The sequence below is a fragment of the Calidris pugnax genome, unplaced genomic scaffold (genome assembly GCF_001431845.1).
Source record: "Calidris pugnax isolate Ruff unplaced genomic scaffold, ASM143184v1 scaffold153, whole genome shotgun sequence".
NCBI classification, from domain to species: domain Eukaryota; kingdom Metazoa; phylum Chordata; class Aves; order Charadriiformes; family Scolopacidae; genus Calidris; species Calidris pugnax.
The window spans coordinates 1,589,927-1,610,675 of NW_015090999.1; the positions used below are offsets into that span (position 1 = coordinate 1,589,927).

The 20,749-nt window shown below is 38.7% G+C and overlaps 1 protein-coding gene across 13 annotated transcripts in view; it reads right to left on the reverse strand.

The window, feature by feature from the left end:
• Positions 1-20,749, reverse strand: part of GPC5 (glypican 5) — a 730,043-nt gene that overhangs the window by 580,109 nt on the left and 129,185 nt on the right. For all 13 annotated transcript variants that reach the window (XR_001413541.1, XR_001413540.1, XR_001413542.1 and 10 more), the window contains exons 4-5: positions 8,155-8,288; positions 3,894-4,019 (exon numbers count right to left, since the gene is read on the reverse strand). Coding sequence is in view for 10 of the 13 variants with exons in the window: in XM_014955522.1 (XP_014811008.1) it covers positions 3,894-4,019; positions 8,155-8,288 (260 nt within the window). In the remaining 3 variants the exon portion in view is untranslated. The remainder of the gene's footprint in view (positions 1-3,893; positions 4,020-8,154; positions 8,289-20,749) is intronic.

Below are 20,749 nucleotides of genomic sequence, written 5' to 3' on the forward strand. Positions count from 1 at the left end.
CTGAGCTAGTGAAGTTACGGTACCCACATGAGGAACAACAACAAAGTACACTGAAGACAAAAAAAAAAAAAAAAAGGGGGGGGGGGGGGGGGGGGAGGAGGAAAGACGGGGGTGAGAAAAGAAAAAAAAAGAAGAGAAGAGATTGAGTGGGTCCACAGGTTCAGGTGTTCTTCAGTATTACAGAGAAAAGCTATGATGCCTGCTCAGGTCAGTATTGTTTCTAAAATGTCACAGTATCCTGGGATCATGGCAACAGAAGTTGAGCAACAGAGGATTTAGATAATCCTAGATTCAGAATCAGAGGGCTGGAGGAGATTGTAAGAGGTTATCCAATTTATCTCCATATCTCTAAGGAAAAATCGGCTTTTGCTGCATCATTTCTCAGTGCCTTGCCTTGCATGCTCTTAAACATCCTCCTTCAGACAGATGCTGGACCCCAAAACTACCTATTTTTGCCTGTTACTGTTCTTGCCACTAGAAAACTCTCCCTAATATTTAATAAGAATATTTTTTAAGTGTTTGCTGTGTGTTCTAGCTGTTATGGAAGCAGATAACAGACACTTTTCTTCCCCCTAGCAACAGCCTGTTTGCACTTTGCTTTTTCTCCTTACAGTTCTTCTTTTCCAGGTTAAACAAATCTAATTCGACTCTTTTTTCTCTTTTTTTTTGTTTTGGTAACCTGAGTTTCCTAGATTCTCATTTGATCTTATAATGCTTCTGGGAATACTCATCAAGGATGTCACAATTTTCCTGAAAATGCTAAAATTGGGCCCAGGCTGAGTTTCATCAAGTTAATTTTGAATCACGTACCTGGTTTTTGCAAGTTATTAGTGCCTTCCAATCTTGTTTGCCAGCACAGTGGTTAGGCTCACTGCCTCCAGCCCACATTCCCAAAGCCTGACAGCTTTTCTTTCACAATATCCCCAAACACAACCACTTCTGACCCTGCTCATCACCCATTAGATCTCTTTGCCAGTCCATTGATTCATTGATCCATTTCAAATGACATTTCCCAGCACAATCTGTGGGGCAGATCAGGAGTCTTTCTTGCTCAAACACAACCTCCTTGTTTCTGAATTCACAGAATTTATTTGGGTGTGTTTCTGAGACTGAGTTTGACTTCCCATAACCAAGAGAAACCTCCAGGCACTGCACACCCAATGTGTGTGCTCCTCTCCAGTGTGCTTGTGTTGCACGTGCCTTATTTTCAGAGCAGGCACACAGACGTGCCTAAGCACAAAAAGAAGGGTGATATTTTTTCCCTAGACTAACAGTTCTGCAATAATTAGTCAAAAAAGTGATCTCATTCAAAGAGCAGGAAAGATCTTTTTTTCCCCCTCCAGTTCTAAAAGAACAAATAAAAACAAATAAAATCGAACAGAGAACATTTTCACTAAGTAATAAGGCAAATGAAGGGGAGGAAGAGGAGAGATGTGCGAACCTTCATTCAGCAACTGAAGCAGGAGAATATGTACAATATATTTAGTGTACTAGTAGAGGTATTGAGATGTAGGAACTAATCTTCAGGTCTCAGCTCCAGTTGATTACCTAGAGCAACTCAGAGTATCCTAATCTTCTGATTTTAATCAGCAATCTGTACCTCTAAATATTATCTACACGTCAGCACTTTCAGGAAGTTAACATCTTTTTCAGAGCAAAAATATATATATATATATATCAAAAAATAAATATGAAACCAAAGTATTTTAGTAAGGAAATGTATAAGTTAAATACCAAAGTTGTCTTACTTTTAAGATAGAGTGTTTTTGTCCCCAGTTTTACCTTTAGGCTGATCCACAAATAAATACATTGCACTAATTAAGTATTTTTCATCAAATTAAATTACTTTTATAAGACACTATGATCTAGAATTTAGTAAATGTTTCATTTCTGTATAAGGACTGAAGTGCCTTCTCAATCAAAATCAAACAGTATAATATATATATCAAACTTTATCATTACAGTTAGTGATGATGTGACTGAGAGCCTATGGGTGAGGATTAGGAGGATGGAAAATAAAGGAGATATTGTAGTGGGTGACTACTACTGATCACCCAGCCAGGATGGCAGCACTGATGAGTTATCCCATAGGCAACTAGGATCATTTCTAGATCATTAGCCCTTGTCCTTATGGGAGATTTCAGCTTGGGAATATCATACCACTGCGATAAGCAGATCTTGGAAATTCTAAAGCTTTTAGGAGATAACTTCTTGTCACAGGTAGGCAGTGAGCCAACAAAGAAATACTGGAACAGGCTTCCTAAAGAGGTGTCCAACGCCCTAAGCTTGTCAGTGTTTAAGAAGTATTTGATCAATGCTGTTTATAAAATGCTTTAACTTTGTCAGCTGTGAACTGGTCAGGCAGTTGAACTAGATGATTGTTGTAGATCCCTTCCAAATGAAATTATCCTATCCTATCCTATCTTATTTTTGTATTACTGTATAAACATAGTAATAGTATAGTAATACAACACAAATAGCTAAATACAATAGTACCAGTTAATAGAATGATATAGGTTTGAAAAGATATAACATATTAATAGTAAGACTATAAGCAGCCAAAAGCAATCATCGAAGAACACTGTTCTTAGGAAATCTGTAATTACAAGATGCTAGTTTCATACTGTTACTGAAACATTTGGTAGGAGTAGTATAACTCATCTGGGGAAGGGCAGCAAAACAAAAGCCAGGAGGTAAAGCTGACATTAAATCTCAAAGAAAGGACGTGTCATCTTCAGAAGATGACTGAAACTTTAGGACAAAGATTCCCAATGAGACTATCAAGGGAGTCAACCATTGTGCCCTGGTGCTGCCGTTGGTGCTGCCACTGGTTGCTGCCATTGGACTACCCAAAATGATAAAGAGAAGTAGGCCTGAAGCTGTTTGTTGAAAGGTTATCCATTAAGTTTCCTTAGGTATCATTAATCAATAAATCACAGCTCCTACCTAACCTTTTTAGAGATACCTGAAGGTGCAGGCCTTCACTATTCCTTCTATTTGATATCAGCTATCTCCCACTTCACTAACTCACCTCACAGCCTTTTGCCACCTTCCTTGATGTGACCTTTGACACTACCTACTAATATATGCTGCACTAACAGCATTTGTTTTATAAAAAAAAATTGCAATAAACCTTTTAATATTTTGGTCTCAGTCATCACAAGGACTTTCTGCTCAGAGAAAAACTTGTTTCGGTGATGAGAGCAATAAAGCAAAAACATAGAGATCAGCTCTCTGAAAATCCTTCTGACATCCACAAATGCTAGTGTTTTGTAAGCTGTGAGATATATTGATTCCAGAGATATACATCCAGGAGCATAGCAGTTTATTATTATCTCTTCTTTGCCATTGCTGCTGAATGATGTCTCCCAAGACACTGCATACATAAAACTATACATGTGTTTCACCCTTAAAATGTTTTATCTTTGTGTCTTAACTTTTAGCTCTCTCCTGAGAAACCATATATATGAGATTACTTCATTCTTCAGAGCCAGAGAAGTTTTAAGCAAATAGCTGGAGTCTGTTATCCCATACTCTGTATTAATAGGAGTATTTTATAAAGATCAAGCTCAAACAAAAATCCATATTGTCTTTCTCCAACTGTATTTTGTAAATGCCAGTCCAGCTCCTTTTCCAGTATATGTTCAGGTGCCATAAATTTGAAGGAGTCATGTCTGAAGAAGAGTAGAATTCTGTTTTTCCTCAAAATAGAGTTGCAGGGAGACTTTTTTTTTTTACTATTTACAGGTGAAGCCTCAGAGAAGGAAACCAATGTTGATTTGTTTTAAAACTAACCTTGACACATACCTACAGAAACAACGTACTGGAGTTGGAAGCTACTTTAGAGAAACACGAAATACAAAAGAAAAGACAAAAGTGAGTGAGAAAAGTACCTTCTTACAATGTCTTCTCCATTCCAACACGGGAGTCCATCTGCAGCTGCCAACTCGTTACCGCACAGCTGATCAGCCAGGCCGCCGTAAAACGCCCTGTAGAGCCGGAGGTGGCTGATAAATTCTCTGCACAGGGGAACAGGGGAAATAATTGACAGTGTCAATCAATAGCATTAAGCAGTACTGCTGCTATGTGTTTCTACAAGAAGATAAAGAATGCGCTTATTCTATTGCTCTCCATAAGTTCCAGTGATTTTTTAAATCATTTTGTCAGTTTCCCGTTAGATAAGTTTGATTCTCTCAGATACACTTCAGTAGTTTAGAAAGCTGACACTCTCATTGGTCCAAGTTAAAAAAAAAACAAACAAACAAAAAAAAAAACCAAACTTTACTCATGCTCTGGAACAGGAATTATTTTCCTCCAACCTGAAGTTTTCTTGCATACTTGTGATACAGTTTTCAATGTTACGTTTGTACAAATATACCAAAAAATGTTCCCCCCCCAAAAAAGCATAGCAAATGAAAAAATAGGTGTGTATGAATAAGTCATCTGTTTTTAAAAAGTGCTATCAACTAGTCCCCTACACAGTGTTACAAATACTACAAAGACTGTTTAACTATTAAAGTTATGGAAAAACTCAGATTTAGTTAAGATGGGTTTAAGATGCAGGTGTTAAATATTTAGTGGATATTTAAATTACTGTCTGACAATGACATCAGTTTATCATGTGCTACGCTGGTAGGTTATAAATTATTTATTGCTATTTTAAATAATTTTCAAGATGCCCAGAGCTAATGATAAGATTTTGTATTTAAATCAAAACAAATGACTTTTTAGTTAGTATGTTTGTAACTGGATTATGATATTTATGTTTATAAATTGTTTGCTTATGTATTGAAAATCTCTTCCTGGAAGACCCATTCCTGCTGTGAAAAATTAAAATATTTATTCATTCTGATTTAAAACATCACACTATACTGAGTTATCTATGACCTGCAGGCACAAAGAAAGGCACCAGCAAATACTGTACTCATTGCTCCATAAGCCAGCAAGCTTCACTTTATGTTAACTTCTTATATGGTGTCTGGACTTGTGAAAAAATACCAAATATTCTATGTATTTCCCCACATTTGATTAATGTAGACCTAAAAAGGCATAAGGAATTAAGTTGTTAGTACTGTTGACTCCAAATTAAAGCAGATAAAACATGAGTGATTATATGCAGTCTGTAATTTAAAAAGCCACGTGTTCTTTCTTGCAATTGTAGGGCAAATATTTTACACAAACCACAGTGATTTAGATTTACTATGCCTATTAAATGTGATATGAGTTCCCTACTGAGTCTAAAACAACACTTCAGTAAACCTCGTGCAGGGTCAATTTTAACTATGCATCACACAATTGCCTATACACAATATACTTTAAATAAATAAGTATGATTCATCCACACTCTCCCATATCTTATATTTCACCATCACCAAAACTGCATCCAGTATGTGCAGTATGTTTGCACTTTTCCTCCATTTCCCATTGAGTGGGATTGATTTTGATTTTGTCTATGCTTTGGGTTTACATTCTGGATGAAAAGTAGTGTTTAGAGAGTCCTCCATAGTAAAGAGTTTGAACTTCTCCCGCGCAATCAATCCATGTATAATAGAGAAACTGAAATAAATACAGCTACCATAATGTCTTGTGACAAACTGCATTCTGACAGAAAGGTCAGTTATTCAGTTTATTAGTAAATACATCCTGAGGCAAAGCTAAAGTTAACACAGAAGTAATGACTGATTTCAGCCCCTGTTGATGTCTGACCAAAGTAGTTAGAAAGGCAGATGGTATGAATGTCAATTTTCACATCATCATCTTCTAGACCAGATAGCATGTAATTATAGGCAGCCGAGCACAAATGTGCAATTACAGTCAGTTGAAGCTGCAGATATCATTTATTTGGAAATGTTCATTTTTTTTACACTTTTATTCTCCTAGCTAAAAGCTGTCTGCAATGTTAAGTTCCAGAGGAAAATACGCTTTCAAGTTTGTCTGTTACTAGGAAGGTTCTGCGTAGAATTGTTTTTAATTCATCTGATGATTTTTGGTGTCAATAGCACAGAGAAATTTGCTTTTTATCTTGTACCACATAGTGCCAGAAAATACCAGCTTAGATCTGATGGTAAAAATAATTTAGGAGAAGTTCAGGCAGAGGCAGTCCAACATGCACTTTGAAAGGTAGACTCTCACCTGGAGATGCATTTGAAAAATACCAGGAAATTAGGGAACTCTTAGGAGTTACATGTTTAATGGAGTCTTTTTGTTCATTTGTTTTCCCCAAGATAACAGTCGTCGATAAGGTCTGAACTGTTTGGGAGAAGCCGATTCTTTTCTGCTAAAGCCTGTGAAAGATGCTGAGAGCAACCTGCTGCCAGAAGCACACGGGAGGTAAATAAAGTGGAGTCAGACTCAGAGAACAGCACTTCCTTAAAGGCAGGCTGCAAGATTCGCTGGAGTCCCCCTTCCATGTGAGGAGTTGTTAACAGTTGCCATGGGAATATAAAGTGAAACATCAAGCCATTTCGACTAGTAAGGAAGGCGGCGATCCAGGAGGCAGCAAGTGAAGATGATATCAACTATGAAGTTGTTAAACAGAAATCTGTGTCAGTGGATCTCAAACCTCCCCCGGTCCTGCGCTGCCTTTTGGTGGGGCGCCTGTTGCACGCCATAAAATGTTTCCAGCATCTCAAGCAGGGGGAAGTCATGGGAAAACAACATTGGTTTTGCTGCCCGCTGCCTTTGATGCCCCTTAAGGTCTTCTTTTGGGCAACCCCCCCTGAGGTCAATCCAGACACCACTTATTTTGAAACAAGGAACTGGATTAAGTGATATTTTAGAATATGGTTTCATGTTTGAATAAGAAAACATCAAGAACTTGCTTAGCTACACAAAAGAAAGAAAATGTGCCAGTATAACGGGTATTGCCCAGTGAACATCTGTGCTGGCTAAAGCAAACTTGTGGTTTGCATCTCTTTCCCTTCCCACAATGTTCCCTAAATCCTGTGTTTGGTGTTGGGTTTTTTTTGTCCACTACATGGAACATGAAGGACCTTGCACTAACTAGAAAGGTCTGCCTTTGAAGCTCAGAGGCACTTTTTCTTCTCCAGACATCAGGAGTGAGCAATTATTCCCTGCAATTCTCTCACTTCGGTTTCCTTGGGCATTGCAAACTGAAATAGTAGGAAAATGAGGACAAAGAAAACCTCTCTGTATTTCGGCAAACACTGGGATGGAAATTAAATTTCTGGTTTTAACTTCGTACTTCATTTGCATAACAGGGCCTTTAGTCTCAAATGTAATACTATCCTTACGCCTTACAGTGCAAGTATTTCTTACAGTCATTGAATACTCAAATCATTTGTCCAAAGATAGCTTGGCCTTTGAGATGCCCTCAGCTGTCCAAGATAACTGGAGAAGGCTGGAATATATATGATACAATTTGCAGGACACCTGCATCCTTCTTGGCAGCGGCAGATCAGTTGGGAGACCCTAGGGTATCCTCAAGTGGCACTGGATGCTTGCAGTTGTGTGGGCGGCTGAACTGAGTCCTCCTCTCCATAGAGTCTAACGGCAGCTTAAAGACCCAGCTCTTATGCAGTTAGGCAAATTTTACCCTGTAATGCTCAGCCAGCTATAAATCAAATCTCTTAAGCCTTTGCAGTCACCTGAATTCACTACTTACCAGCAACGAGCCAGACAGAAAAAAAATCAGCTGGACTGGCTTGAATAAGGATTTCAAGATTTAACCCTCAATGCTTAGTTGTCTCATTTTTCACAGTAAAAAGGTATGTAAGAACAGTCTTTTTTTCTTCAGCCTGATCTATTTATATGAATAGTTTTCTGATAAAAGTCACAATCACTCCTTGAAAGATGTAATAAGTCCTGTTGATGTGCAAGTTAAATGTAATTTGAAAATTTACACATAAAGATAGAGATAACATTCATATTTTACCAACGTTAACCACTCTTTTAAATACTTCAAACCACACTAAATTACTCTGGTCATATGTCCGTTATTTCAGAAAACAAAATCTAGTCATGAAATTACTCTTTCCAAAATGTAACAGAGCAGATTGTGTTGCTGCAATGTTTCTTTGCAGTCTTTATTTATTCTCTAGGAATGCATGCCATTGCACTGAATATAATCTATTCTGTTGTAAAATTAATGGCTTACTTTATTCTTTCTTTCTGGCTGTAAAACTAATGTCTTACTTTCTTCTGCTGGTGAGGGTTTCTTCACTGTCTCTTGAGAATATCTTGACTCCTTGATTATCTTTGTTCTGATCAAAGGAGCAACCTGGAGACTGAGTAGGCTTCCTTACAGGAGGACCACATACCTTGTTCACCTAAAAAGAAAAAAAAGCCACGAGAAAAAGGAAAGAACACATGTAAATAAAAATTATTATGTATCTCTCAATTCAGTTTAAGTCCATTTTAATAAGAAAGAAAGTTCTGTGGACATTAAGCTAAGAAAAGTACCAGTAATTATCATGCTTCTCAGCACTATATCCATAATGAATGCAGTAAACACATAACTAGTCATTTTACAGTAGAAATAACCCAAACAAAATCACTCTTTTTGAAGGAATACCAGGTGTACAAGCTAATCACCACATGTATTTTATCGGTTGTGGCTTTTTTAGTTTCCATAAGGCAAGTGTACTGCTATGCAGAAAGTAACAGTAACCTCAGAGAACATGAAGAGTGGTGCATTTCAATTTTTTTCCCTATTATACCCCAATCACATTTTTAATATGCATTGAACTTTGTGATTTCTTTCAGGGTTGATGAATTATTATGGCATGTTCAGCACAGTTACCCAGGGCATATAGTGAACAGTTAGCATGGTGCAAACTTGCAAGATGTAAATTTAATGATCCAAGATGTAAGTTTAATGATTCGGACCATAGATGTTGAAAATATTAAGGGAATTTATATTTCTGGCTTTCTGATCTAGGTGTCAACAGATACAAATCCATGTGAACTCCCCTTTTCCTCTTTGTAAAATGTGATACTGAGCATTTTGCAGAACAGAGGATATCAATTAATGTTCATAGCCCATTATTCTTCCTAATCACTGAATACAAATAATTAGGGCATACATATCTATTAAATAAGAGATGCTTCATGCTGGGGATCACATAAGACATGCTATTAAGCAGATTGAACAGCACATATCTTGTGTAAGATAGCACACATGCAGTACTGAAAAACTAATATCATATGGTTTATGAAAACTTGGTTTCAATAGGTAGTCAACTTTTTTAAAAGAAAAAGGGAGAGAGGAGATTGCTGTTGGCTCTAACATAGGGATCCAATTTTTGAAGCAGAAACATATTCAAAATGCTACCGTGAGAAAGAGGAAAGGATGCATGTTATACAGCAGGAATTATTGTTTCCTGTCACATTTCATATCCCCAAATGTGAGAATAGAGAAAGCAAATAAATCCCATGTTTCAAGTTACCATCATATACATTAAAGACAATACTGCAGGTCTTAGAAACCACCTTTCTAACTACGAACTGCCATAGTGTCAGTTAAGAAATACATTTGAAATTTAAAATAAAATGAACGTATCTGCATGATGTAACTACTGATAATGAAAGACTCATTGACTGTACTTGTTCAGGCCAGTCAAAAAAAAAGAAAAAATCAGGATTATTACTACATATGAATGGCGTTCACCTCATGAATCGAACGTGACAGTAAAGCTGAAAGTGAATAGTCCTTTTTGGGTACAATTCATATGTCTTAATTTAGTCATTCAAGTTATAGCTAGAATTCCCTTCAAATGAGGCACGTGAGTTTACCTGCAAGATAATTGTCCCTGGACATATGGCCAATGTCCTTTAAGGGACTTAATGGGATACGCTTTAAACATCACTTGAAGTATTCCCCTCACCATTTCTTATCAGAGGCAGTCCCTCCTTGGAGACCATCTGTTGTTGTCCTCAAATTCAGTTTCAAATCTCCCTCGCACTTTTCCCACTATTTCCCCCATTAGCTCTTCTTCAGAGCACATTATTCCATGCCCTTCACCAGATAAACTGGACTCCCATTTCCCTCTGTAAGCCTCTACACTCTTTCTGGGCTTCACCCATCCTTGTGCGAGTCGGTCCCTTCAGTGCTGCCTTCCACCAGCCTCTGCACCAATATAGTGCAGATCTACCAGAGACAAAAAATGATGCTTTTGTCCTTTTACTTGTCTCACTTTGTTCATGTTCTCTTATACTCACTGATGGGACACAGGGAGCATTATGCTTTTAGGACAAAGCAACTGATGTTTTGGGTTACCTAAGTTCCAGCTTGCCATAGACTCTGCAACAACTCTTTATCTTATCAAGAATAAAAATAAGGGTTTAAGGCAGTGGGAGTCAGATGCAGATGTCTGGGAAGGAGGCTCTGTCTTATGATAGGCGTGGGTTACATGTGTAGGTTTTAGGCACATCACATATGGGAAAGAGGCACCTTAGCTGTCCAGGCACCCTCAGAGACTGACTGTGGAGTGGGAGCCTGTGAGGGGAGGAGAAACATGGTGGAGACGAGTCACTGGCTAATAGAGACTCCAAGCAGATGAGTACCAGTCCTTTGGGTCAGGGAAAAAAAAAAAAAAAAAAAAAAAAAAGCTAAAAAAAACCCTGGTTCTAGTTCAAATAAATTAGTCCCACCACCAGAAAACATGAGTTGTCTTTTTTTGCAAAAGAGTTGAGAAAAAAAAAAAAAAAAAAAAAAAGAAAGCTAAAAAAAACCCTGGTTCTAGTTACAGTAAACTGAAAAAAAAACCCAGCAGCATACAGCTCCACTAGGAAGGCAGGAGAATCCACAGCTATCTATATTTCTTGAATTTACAAGAAAATCTCATTACATTTTACTCTGACTAAAACAAACAAATAAAGTAAATCAATAATTTTTACAGTTATAGTGGCCTAGAATATGGATGATATTTGTTTTATATGTGACAGTTACTTCAAAATAATGTCTAATGACCTTTCTCTCTATTTATTCTCTTTGTGTGAATGTCTTGAGAACTGCGTTGGGCAATACAGGGAAATTTGCATTCACCGATACATTTAACAACAAACCTGAGTTTCAAATATAATATCTTTCTTAAAAAATTAATCTTGGGTAAAATTTACATATATATATAAATACCATAAAATCTAGTCATAATGTGAAATATCTTTTTAAGGATGGAATTTTTTTTCCAAAAGCCATTTTTGGAAAATTTGAAAACAGCATCAGTTAAATGATAAAAAGTGTTTGTACAGCACCACACACACCTCTGACATTCCCAGAAACAAGTGCATGACAGTAATGATATTGCTGAGAACTCCATTCTACTGATGACAGCAACACCTCTCACAGCTGAAAGTTTGCTCACCATTCTTTAGCAAAGTCATTTACTTTTTCAGACATAGTTTCTGCTGCATGAGATACTTTAGCATGTACAATGATATTGTCATCATCTCTGTTATTATATCTCTGATATTTAAGCCCCTGGAACCACTGACTGACTGGCTTTCTGTGGTGGTGGTTCCTCTTTTTGTGTTTGGTGCACCGCACTTGTACCACTCACCCTACTGAACCCAATCTGCCTTTTTTAACTGTTTTTGGCTGTCACTTTTATGTCACATTTAAACCATTAACTATGTATGCATGCCAAAGTTACGTTTGCCTCCCTCACTGACCCAGTCTTCATTGTCACCCAGTTTCTTCTGTAAAGACTTTTATCTTGCCTTCAGGTGCCTGTTCTGTCTGTGAGCCAAATAATTTAGAACCAAAATATCAGTACCTCATTTCCCAATACAGGGCTGTTGATAGTCTAAAAAAGAAATAAATATGCTTTTCATAATAATGTCTGCTTTTTTTTTTTTGATGCTTTATTTAGGTGCCCAGGAATGAGCACATGGTATCAGCGTAATGCCTCTTAGTTGTATTTCCCGTGTTTTCTGAAGAACTACAACTATATTCATTAGCTACATTGTTCCTTAATTATTAGTATTTGGGCTGCAAAATTAACCTTCCAAGTAAAAATTCATTCAGCGCTATTACCATCAGTCTTGAGAGACGCAGACTGGAATCATAACTTTGAGAGAAGGGGAATGCTCTCACTAGACTAATGATCTAACAAATGAGCATTCTGTAACAATATCTGATCAGAATGTACTCTTACTATCTGCCAGGTTCACTGAACGGGTATTGCCACTGAATGCTTCCACAAATGGAGCATTTTTCTTGGCTTCAAACACAAAATCCTAAAAGAGAGTATAAAATGATTCTTAAAGGGAACTGAAAATATCCTGAAAAAAGTGAAACTGCAAAATCACCAAAAAATAATATACAGCAGAGAATTACACATCTCACTGAATTTCAGGAAGAATTAAAGACTGCCATAAAATTTTAAAACATACAAGCCTCAGCAACTTACTAGGGTTTTTTCTGTCTTTTTTTTTTTTTCTTTTTGGTCAAAAGGTCTTAAATACTGCACAATATTTAAGAGCATAAAAAGAAACCTCAGAAAATTATAAAACTCCTGATTTTCACAGTTCAGACAAAAGTATTGTCATTATACTCAGCATGCTGTTATTATGCACAATTTGTATGCCACAGTATGATGACTGGGTTAATTAAAAGCTCTTGTAATAACCATGCAGTTAAATTGCAATTAGTGCCACACATGAACTTTATGGCAGTTTGAGTTTGCTCAGTGCAATCCTGTAGAATGTCTACTTATGGTTACTTACAGCTGGAGCATCAAAAACCTTTACTTTTACACCAGACTGGACATAATATCAATAATGGTGGGATACTGTCCTCTAAATTTACACCAGACTGGACAACGATGTGAGCATGATATCAATAATGGTGGGATACTGTCCTCTAAGTTCACACGCTCGATAGGAGAAATCAGTCACTTCCTTTGGTTTGCTTTATGTTTTTTTCCACTATAGAAATGGTTCTTCCTGACCTCAGCATTTCTACTGAAATGATTTTACATCAAATGACTGAAGCAAACTGAATGCACAGTCCTGTGGTGCACTTTCGAACTAGATATGCCAAGTCCTGGTGATTAACTATGCCATAATTTTTAGACGCTGCCAGTCTGCCAGGAATCCCAAGACTCTCTGCTCCACTTTGGATCACAGGCTGCTGTGAAATACACTGAGAAGATGAGCATCCTCTAGTTTTGCAGTGTGTCTGTAGTCTATTCGCTAGTTCTTACTGCTGTGCATAGAGTAACAGGGAAGAAAACACCTCTCTGGATACAAACCAGAGTGCTTAGACTCAGCTCTAGCTGGGAGCCAGAATCAGGAGTATGAAAATGGCTCCTTCTTTTATATTTAACTGTTTCATGCTTCTTTTGGTAAGTTTACCAAGTACTATAAGTTTTTGATATGTATATATGCAGGAATTCCTCTAAATAAGGCATGTTTCAAGTACTCACTAGATTATGACACAGTTGCTCAGACCTGTAAGCCATCGGTGTCGCTGTGGTCCATACAGGCATTTAAAACTGCTTTTATTTAATCCATGCTTTAGTTAGTGATTAGTCCAGTGGCTTTTGGTACCAGCTATCAGATCACAAATTTGTCACCAACCCTTGCAGTTAAATCCTCTCAAACATTCAAGAGCAAATGGACAGCTGAAGTCTAATAACTGTAAAACAAAGATAGAATGAGATGGCAGGGACGGACTGGTTGAAAATACGTTTGTTACCAAAAAAAAAAAAGTGGTAAAGTTAATTTTATTTTATTTTCTAGGAATACATAAGGGAATACTTTTTTCAAGAAATAGATTTTCAGGGAGTCACAAGCATTTCCAGCAACAGACTACTAATCAAACTACCCAAAATATTCATCCAGAAAAACAATGCATTAGATGTTTATGAAAGTTTCCTAGATTCAGATCACTCGCAAGTGGATGTGTAACACTTTCAGGTAGATGCCTGCAGGTGAGAACACAGGAGAAAGTGAAGATCAATAGGGAATACTCTTTCTTGCCCCTCGTTCTGCCAGCCAGCCTCTGCGAGCAGCACAGGAGAGGCTTCTCCGTCACCAGGCAACACAGGGCTTGGGCACCTCTGATCATCTAAGCAGGTGAAACTGAAGATTTCTCAAAGTAAGATTAGCTTCTCCTTTTGACTTGTAATAATCTCCAGCTGAGCTCCTGCTGCAGGAGCCAATATACACCTCACACTTGGGGCTGGCTTTGCTGGTTTGTCGTCTTCTTATGAAGCCACAAGAGGGGGCACCAGCATTTCGGTTTTTCCGAGCACTTAAGCGGAGTTTTATCATTTGCTGCTTGTAACAGTTGCTTATTTAATATCCAACGTCTGTTGCAAAGAAAAATGTATTTTGATATGTGAGCACGTGCACACGTGCATGGAAGATTAACATATTCCCCACTGAGGCAAATTCAAGGTCTTGAAAATACGAGAGCAAGCACTTGATACCACCAGCCATTTTTCCTTCGGAACGGGAAAAAGACATCAATGTGATTGTCTTAGGAAAGAGCAGTGGAGTACCACCAGTGTTTACAACACAGGAAACTCATGCAGAAATTGTGCATTATTTCCTTTTTTTTTTTTTTTTTTGTAAATTTTGTGTTCTTTACTCTTTTTTTCCACTGTAGCCTCGGGACACCTGGCAATACATCTTAGGCATCCAGAACCCCAAGCAAGCTCTAGAGTTACAGTGGCAACTTACAATTTTATAAATTTCATAAGTGAGTTTAATGCTTACATAAATTATTAAAAACTCGATTTATAACCAACTACAAGACAAATCTTAAATGGATTTGCCAAATAATGGTAATTTCAAAGCATTTTTATTCAAAATTGTAATTAAAAGCTCAGGTGATACATGAAGAAGTGTAGTTATAGTTTTTCCAGTGAGATAGAGTTGGAAGTGGTTTCAAGCTCAAGAAATAAACAATCCAATTCAAAGCAACCTTGTTAAATGTAATAGTTTGTTGCACACCCAACGAGATGGTATTGAGCAAAGATAAATGCAAACTGCAGATGTACAAAATGCAGACCCACCAGGAAGGTAGCAGTAACCTCATTAGAAAAAACCACAGGATTACACGTTGCAAAAAACAGGAAAATAATTTTCTGTGATATATAAATCAAAGTACAACTTGGAGATACTGAACTAATTATTTTACTCTGCTTGCCACTGGTGCAGCATAAGAACCATTACTTTTCACCTTTTTGGGGAATTCTACAGTCAAGACGGAGGACCAAGGAAGAGACAAATATGTTAAGAGTTTTCAAACCTTTTTTTTTTTAATCAGCAATTTTTTATATGATTTTTCCAAAGACTGTTGTTCAAGCTGTTCGATTCTGGGAGCCACAGTCCAGAACTTTCATGTGACTGAGACTCGTATCCTCCTCCTACCACTCTATCTACCAAAACCAGTGCTCCAGCCCAAGTTCTTAAGACTGTTCTCATATCTTCCATTTTTTAATTATCTCTGATTTCCTTCATAATTTTGCATGTTCTGACTGTAAAATAAAGTCTAATAGCCCATTAAATGAGTTACTTAATATATTTTTAATTTGTGTCTTCTGTTCTTTAATTACTAAAACCTTAAATGGTTTTAATTCTGCTGCTCCTTTCATGAGGGACTAACACTCAGCAAGTCTGGCAGTAAAAATAGTTTCTCCTTCTGAATGGGGGTGGGAGGGAAGGAAATGATTTTTTTTTTTTTAATGGCTTAATGTCAGGGGAAATCCTAATGTTCTCAGCCAAGTTACCCTGCAGCCAGAATACAACACTGCCAGTTCAAACTCTTCAAAGGCAGTTCAACAAAACTGCTTCTTGTGAGAGGCTGCCAGCTCCCCCGATCCAAGTCTGCTTCAGTGGATGCCAAGGTGTTTCATTTATGTTCAGTGAAAACAGTCTGTGGTTCTCCTCTGAAAAGCAATTATATAAAACCGGCAGTAGCCCCTTCCAAAGATCAGCTGCCTGTGTGTAGTTAGACTGATTTATCTATACTCTCTAGTGGTTAAAATATACTTTATTGCTCCTTACTTCTGTGTGCCCTGCAAGTAGAACTCTGACGTAGAGGGCTAACATTATGCCTTCTTGTCTGATACAGGCAGAATTGTTCATTAAATCTAAGTCTAAGTCTATCCAGGGTCACCTGTGTAAACCCAAAGAAATTCAGTAGGAATGTGACTATCAATGAAACCAGAAATGGGGCTCTATAACCTTTATCAGGCATTTTATTCACTTAAAACAAAAAATATATTACAAATTACAATACATAAAGAATTTGTGGAAGCAAAACAAGTTGGCTGTGTCAGCATAGCTGCATGATGTGTTTACTCTTTGTGGCAGGCTGCAATTTGTGTTCCAAATTGTGAAGAGGAGAGCACTTTTGTAAGATCTGCAACAAAAGTACAGATCTTTTTTGTAAGATCTGCAACAAAACAACTATTTAGATACTTGGAGAGTCACTTTTTCACGATAATAAAGAATCAAAAGCCATCTGAAAAAAAAGATGAAGGAAAAACTCCACTATCTAGTTAGTCAGCATTTCAGAAAAACTAGGAGTTTCTCCCCCATTCCAAACTACATCTTAGAAGATTAGTGGGTTTGCTTCCTGTATCTGTGCTTTAAGCGTTCTGGTGTCTCCTCACCCTCTTATTTGAACCTGGAGAAACCAGTTTTCTTTGAAGATCTTTTGTGATGTATGAGACAGTTGCTTATTCATACATGTTCATATCATTTCAGGGACCAAAGCAGTCTGAAGACCTTGTTTGCTTCAAAATCTCTGGATTTGCACTCACAAAGTTCTTCTCTTCCAGGACAAAGGGTCGGTAGTGATTTAAGGGCCAATTGAGACACCGGAAGTCTGCTAAGCTCAGCAGCTCTCTTTGTGAACAATTATTCTGTTTCACAATGAAAATGGAAGGCCAGAGAAAAAAGAAAACACCTGCCCGGCCTACAGAAAGGATTCTCAGTTGACTTCTTCCACTTGTTCATGCCCCTTACGTGGCTTTGGGGAAGAAGTGAAAAGTCTCCTTTCTTTTTTTTCTGCAGCATTTTCACCCTCTTGAAGCATCTTCCTTACCTTCAGTTCAGATCCCCAGTGAATACATTCAGAGAAGCCTGCCATGGTGCCACAGCAAAGTTAGACATCTAGCATGTCACCTAAAACCAGAACATGATGGCAGCCCAGACTGCTTACCCCACATTCTTCAGACCTCTGAGTCCCTATGCAGTCAATAGAAAGAGGAAGGCCATTTTGGACCTCTGCATTTTGCCGAAATTTTGCCTAATCTTCTGTCAAATTACAAAAAAAAGAGAGAAGATCCTCTGCTTTCCTGACAAAACAGATCTCAGCCTTAAGAAGGAAGTGGCAAGATTTAACAGAAGATTCAAGCCATTTCAAATTGCGAAGCGGATTTGCTCAAACACATTAAATAGGAATGCATAATGCGTGCCATGATATGTTCCTACGTTATTTACTTGGCAGTCTATATTGAACATACCTCATGCAAACCTGCACTGCTCAGCACTGCTTGCCCAAGCCGTGTGCGCATGTGTGTTGGTGAGTGCAGTGGGTAGACCTTGGCTGCCAGACGCCCACCCAGCCGTGCTCTCCCTCCCCCTCCTCAACAGGACAAGGGGAGAAAAGAAGACAAAGAAACTCAGGGGTGGAGGTAAGGACAGGGAGATCACTCACTGATTACAGGCAAAACAGCCTCAACTTGGGGAAGGTTAATTTAATTTACTGCCAATTAAAAATACAGTAGGATGGTGAGAAACAAAGATAAAACTAAACCCACCGTCCCCCTAGCTGCCTCCCTTCATTCTATGTTCTACTTCACTCCTTCGTTCCCAACTTCTCTGCCTCCCCTCAGCCTACCAAGTGCTGCAGGGGGACAGGAATGGGGGCTGTGGTCAGCCCGTAACACTTCATCTCTGCCACTCATTCATAGAATCATAGAATGGTTTGGGTTGGAAGGGACCTCAAAGATCATCGAGTTCCAACCCCCTGCCATGGGCAGGGACACCTCCCACTACAGCAGGTTGCTCAAAGCCCCATCCAGCCTGGCCTTGAACACCTCCAGGGATGGGGCATCCACAGCTTCTCTGGGCAACCTGTTCCAGTGTCTCACCACCCTCATAGTAAAAAATTTCTTCCTGATATCCAATCTGGATCTTTTTTCTTCCAATTTAAAACCATTTCCCTTTGTCCTATCATTACGCCTCCTGGCAAAGAGTCCCTCCCCAGCTCTTCTATAGGCACCCTTCAGGTATTGAAAAGCCGCTACAAGGTCTCCCCGGAGCCTTCTCTTCTCCAGGCTGAACAATCCCAGCTCCCTCAGCCTGTCTTCATAGGAGAGGTGCTCCATCCCTCTGATCATCTTCGTGGCCCTCCGCTGCACCTGTTCCAGCTGGTCCATGTCCTTTCTGTGTTGACATTCACGTTCACACTTCTCCCTTGATATGTGCTCCATCATGGTCTACTGCATGGGCTGCAAGGGCACAACCTGCTTCACCGTGGTCTTCTGCACAGCTGCAGGGGGGCTATCTGCTCCGGCGCTTGGATCACATCCTCCCCCTCCTCCTTCTCTGGCCTTGGTATCTGCAGGGCTGTTTCTCTCACTTTTTTTTCCTTGCTCCTCACTGCCATACATAATTTTTGAGCTTTTCTAAGTACCTTTTCCTTGAGGTGCCACCATCATGGCTGCAAGGCTCAGCCGTGCCCTGTGGTAGGAGCCAGCAGGAACCAGCTGTGTCCTCATAGAGGCCGCCCTGCAGCTTGAGCACCACTCCCCCATACAACAAATAACTCCACTGTAGGAGCTGCAGGGCACGAACCTGAGCAAACTGGCAAATGGATTGAAAAAAAGCACTTTTCAGAAAAGTGTGAGGCATGAACTTCACACTGATTTTGAACCTCTTCTCTCCAAAGGCGAGAAATATGTCCTCTCTCATTTCCAAAAATGAAAGGAAAATCGGCCAAAAGAAAATGAATTGGAAATGATGTATCTTGAAAGAGGAACCAAAAGCTGTGCCACCATATAGTAACACACTGAGAAGCTGAGGAATGTAGCCGTTGACTTTATTCAGACAGATATGGTTGTATGGCTTCATGTTCTGCTATTATATTTAAGAAGTTCTGCTATTATATTTGAGTACTACATCCAGCTTTGGAGTCCTCCACACAAGAAGGATATAGAGAAGGTCCAGCGGAGGGCCATGAGGATGATCAGAGGGCTGGAGCACCTCTCCTATGAAGAGCAGCTAAGAGAGCTGGGGTTGTTCAGCCTGGAGAACAGAAGGCTCCAGGGAGACCTTATAATGGCCTTCCAGTATCTAAAGGGAGCCTACAAGAAAGCTGGAGAGGGACTTTTTACAAGGGCATGTAGTGATAGGATGAGGGATAATTGCGTTGAAGTAGAAGAGGATAGATTTAGATCAGGTATCAGGAAGACATTTTTCACTCTGAGGGTGGTGAGACACTGGAACAGGTTGCCCAGAGAAGCTGTGGATGCCCCATCCATGGAGTGTTAAAGACCAGACTGGATGGGGCTTTGAGCAACCTGGTCTAGTGGGAGGTGTCCCTGCCCATGGCAGGGGGTTGGAACTCGATGATCTTTAAGGTCCCTTCTAATTCCCACGATTCTCTAATTCTACGAAGAAATGAGTGCTTCCACTGTCTGCCACACATCTGCCAGTGTATCATAAACCTTAAAATAAAGACACTAACAGAATATTAGCAAGTGAATGTCCAGCAATGTATATCACTTTTATTTTTTCTTTCCAATATGCACTTGAGAAGTAACGCGCTGCTAAATGAACGGAGCAGATCATAAACAAACACATTTTTCCAAAATGTGGGCATAACTATGGATGTATTATTGCCTCTGTTAATACTCTATGCATGATCTGAAGCCCTTTTCCTACACATTAAACACAAGTAGACCAATTGCACTCAGAATGGTCATCAATTTTGAGCAGAATTCTGCAGCACAGAGCTTACAAGGATTCCAACATACATGAGATGCTCTGGGATGTATGTACCACTATTGTTATGTTAAATATTGTAGCAGAGATTTTGTTGTTATTTGGAAAATACCAATTTTAGTTAAAAAATCTGTGAAACAGCATGGGCATTTATAGTGATAGGATATAGGGTGTGGTATAGAGAACAAAACTACTGAAATAAAGATGAAACTTCAGACTTCAGTAAGTATAAGCTGCTGAAATATATAGCAAGGATGGATCAAACCACAAAAGATGGGAAGAGCTGTCAAACCACTAATTATGTTTAAGTAGGAAAACAAAGTCTACTATTTAATGAAAACAACTTTTCATTAATCACAAACAAGCCATACAGACTTGCTTTGTTACATTTTCACTTTGTTTTCAAAGTTCTCCATTCTCTTTTCTGATGAATGAAGCCCAGTTCAGCCTCACAAGAAAACCTTTTGACAGAAGCAAGAAGCTTTTCCACTTTGAAACAATGGTGAAGTGAAATATCACACTAGAAGAATCTGAATCAGATGCAGATCATGACTGCAGTACACTTACTCCATCCTACCTTTAGAAAAACCAGACTGATGTATAAAAATATGCCACACTTTATTATACATGGTTTTTCACAGCTACAGCTGGATGCGTATCTGTGAAAGGAGATAAATGGAAGGTGATGGTGTTCAGTTGTGTATGAGGTTAGATATCAAACCTTCCTTTAAAAAATAACGATATTAGAATACAGACATGTATAAGACAGAGACTTTAAATCCAATTACTGTTCAGCAGTTTCCACAAATCAGTTTCTATC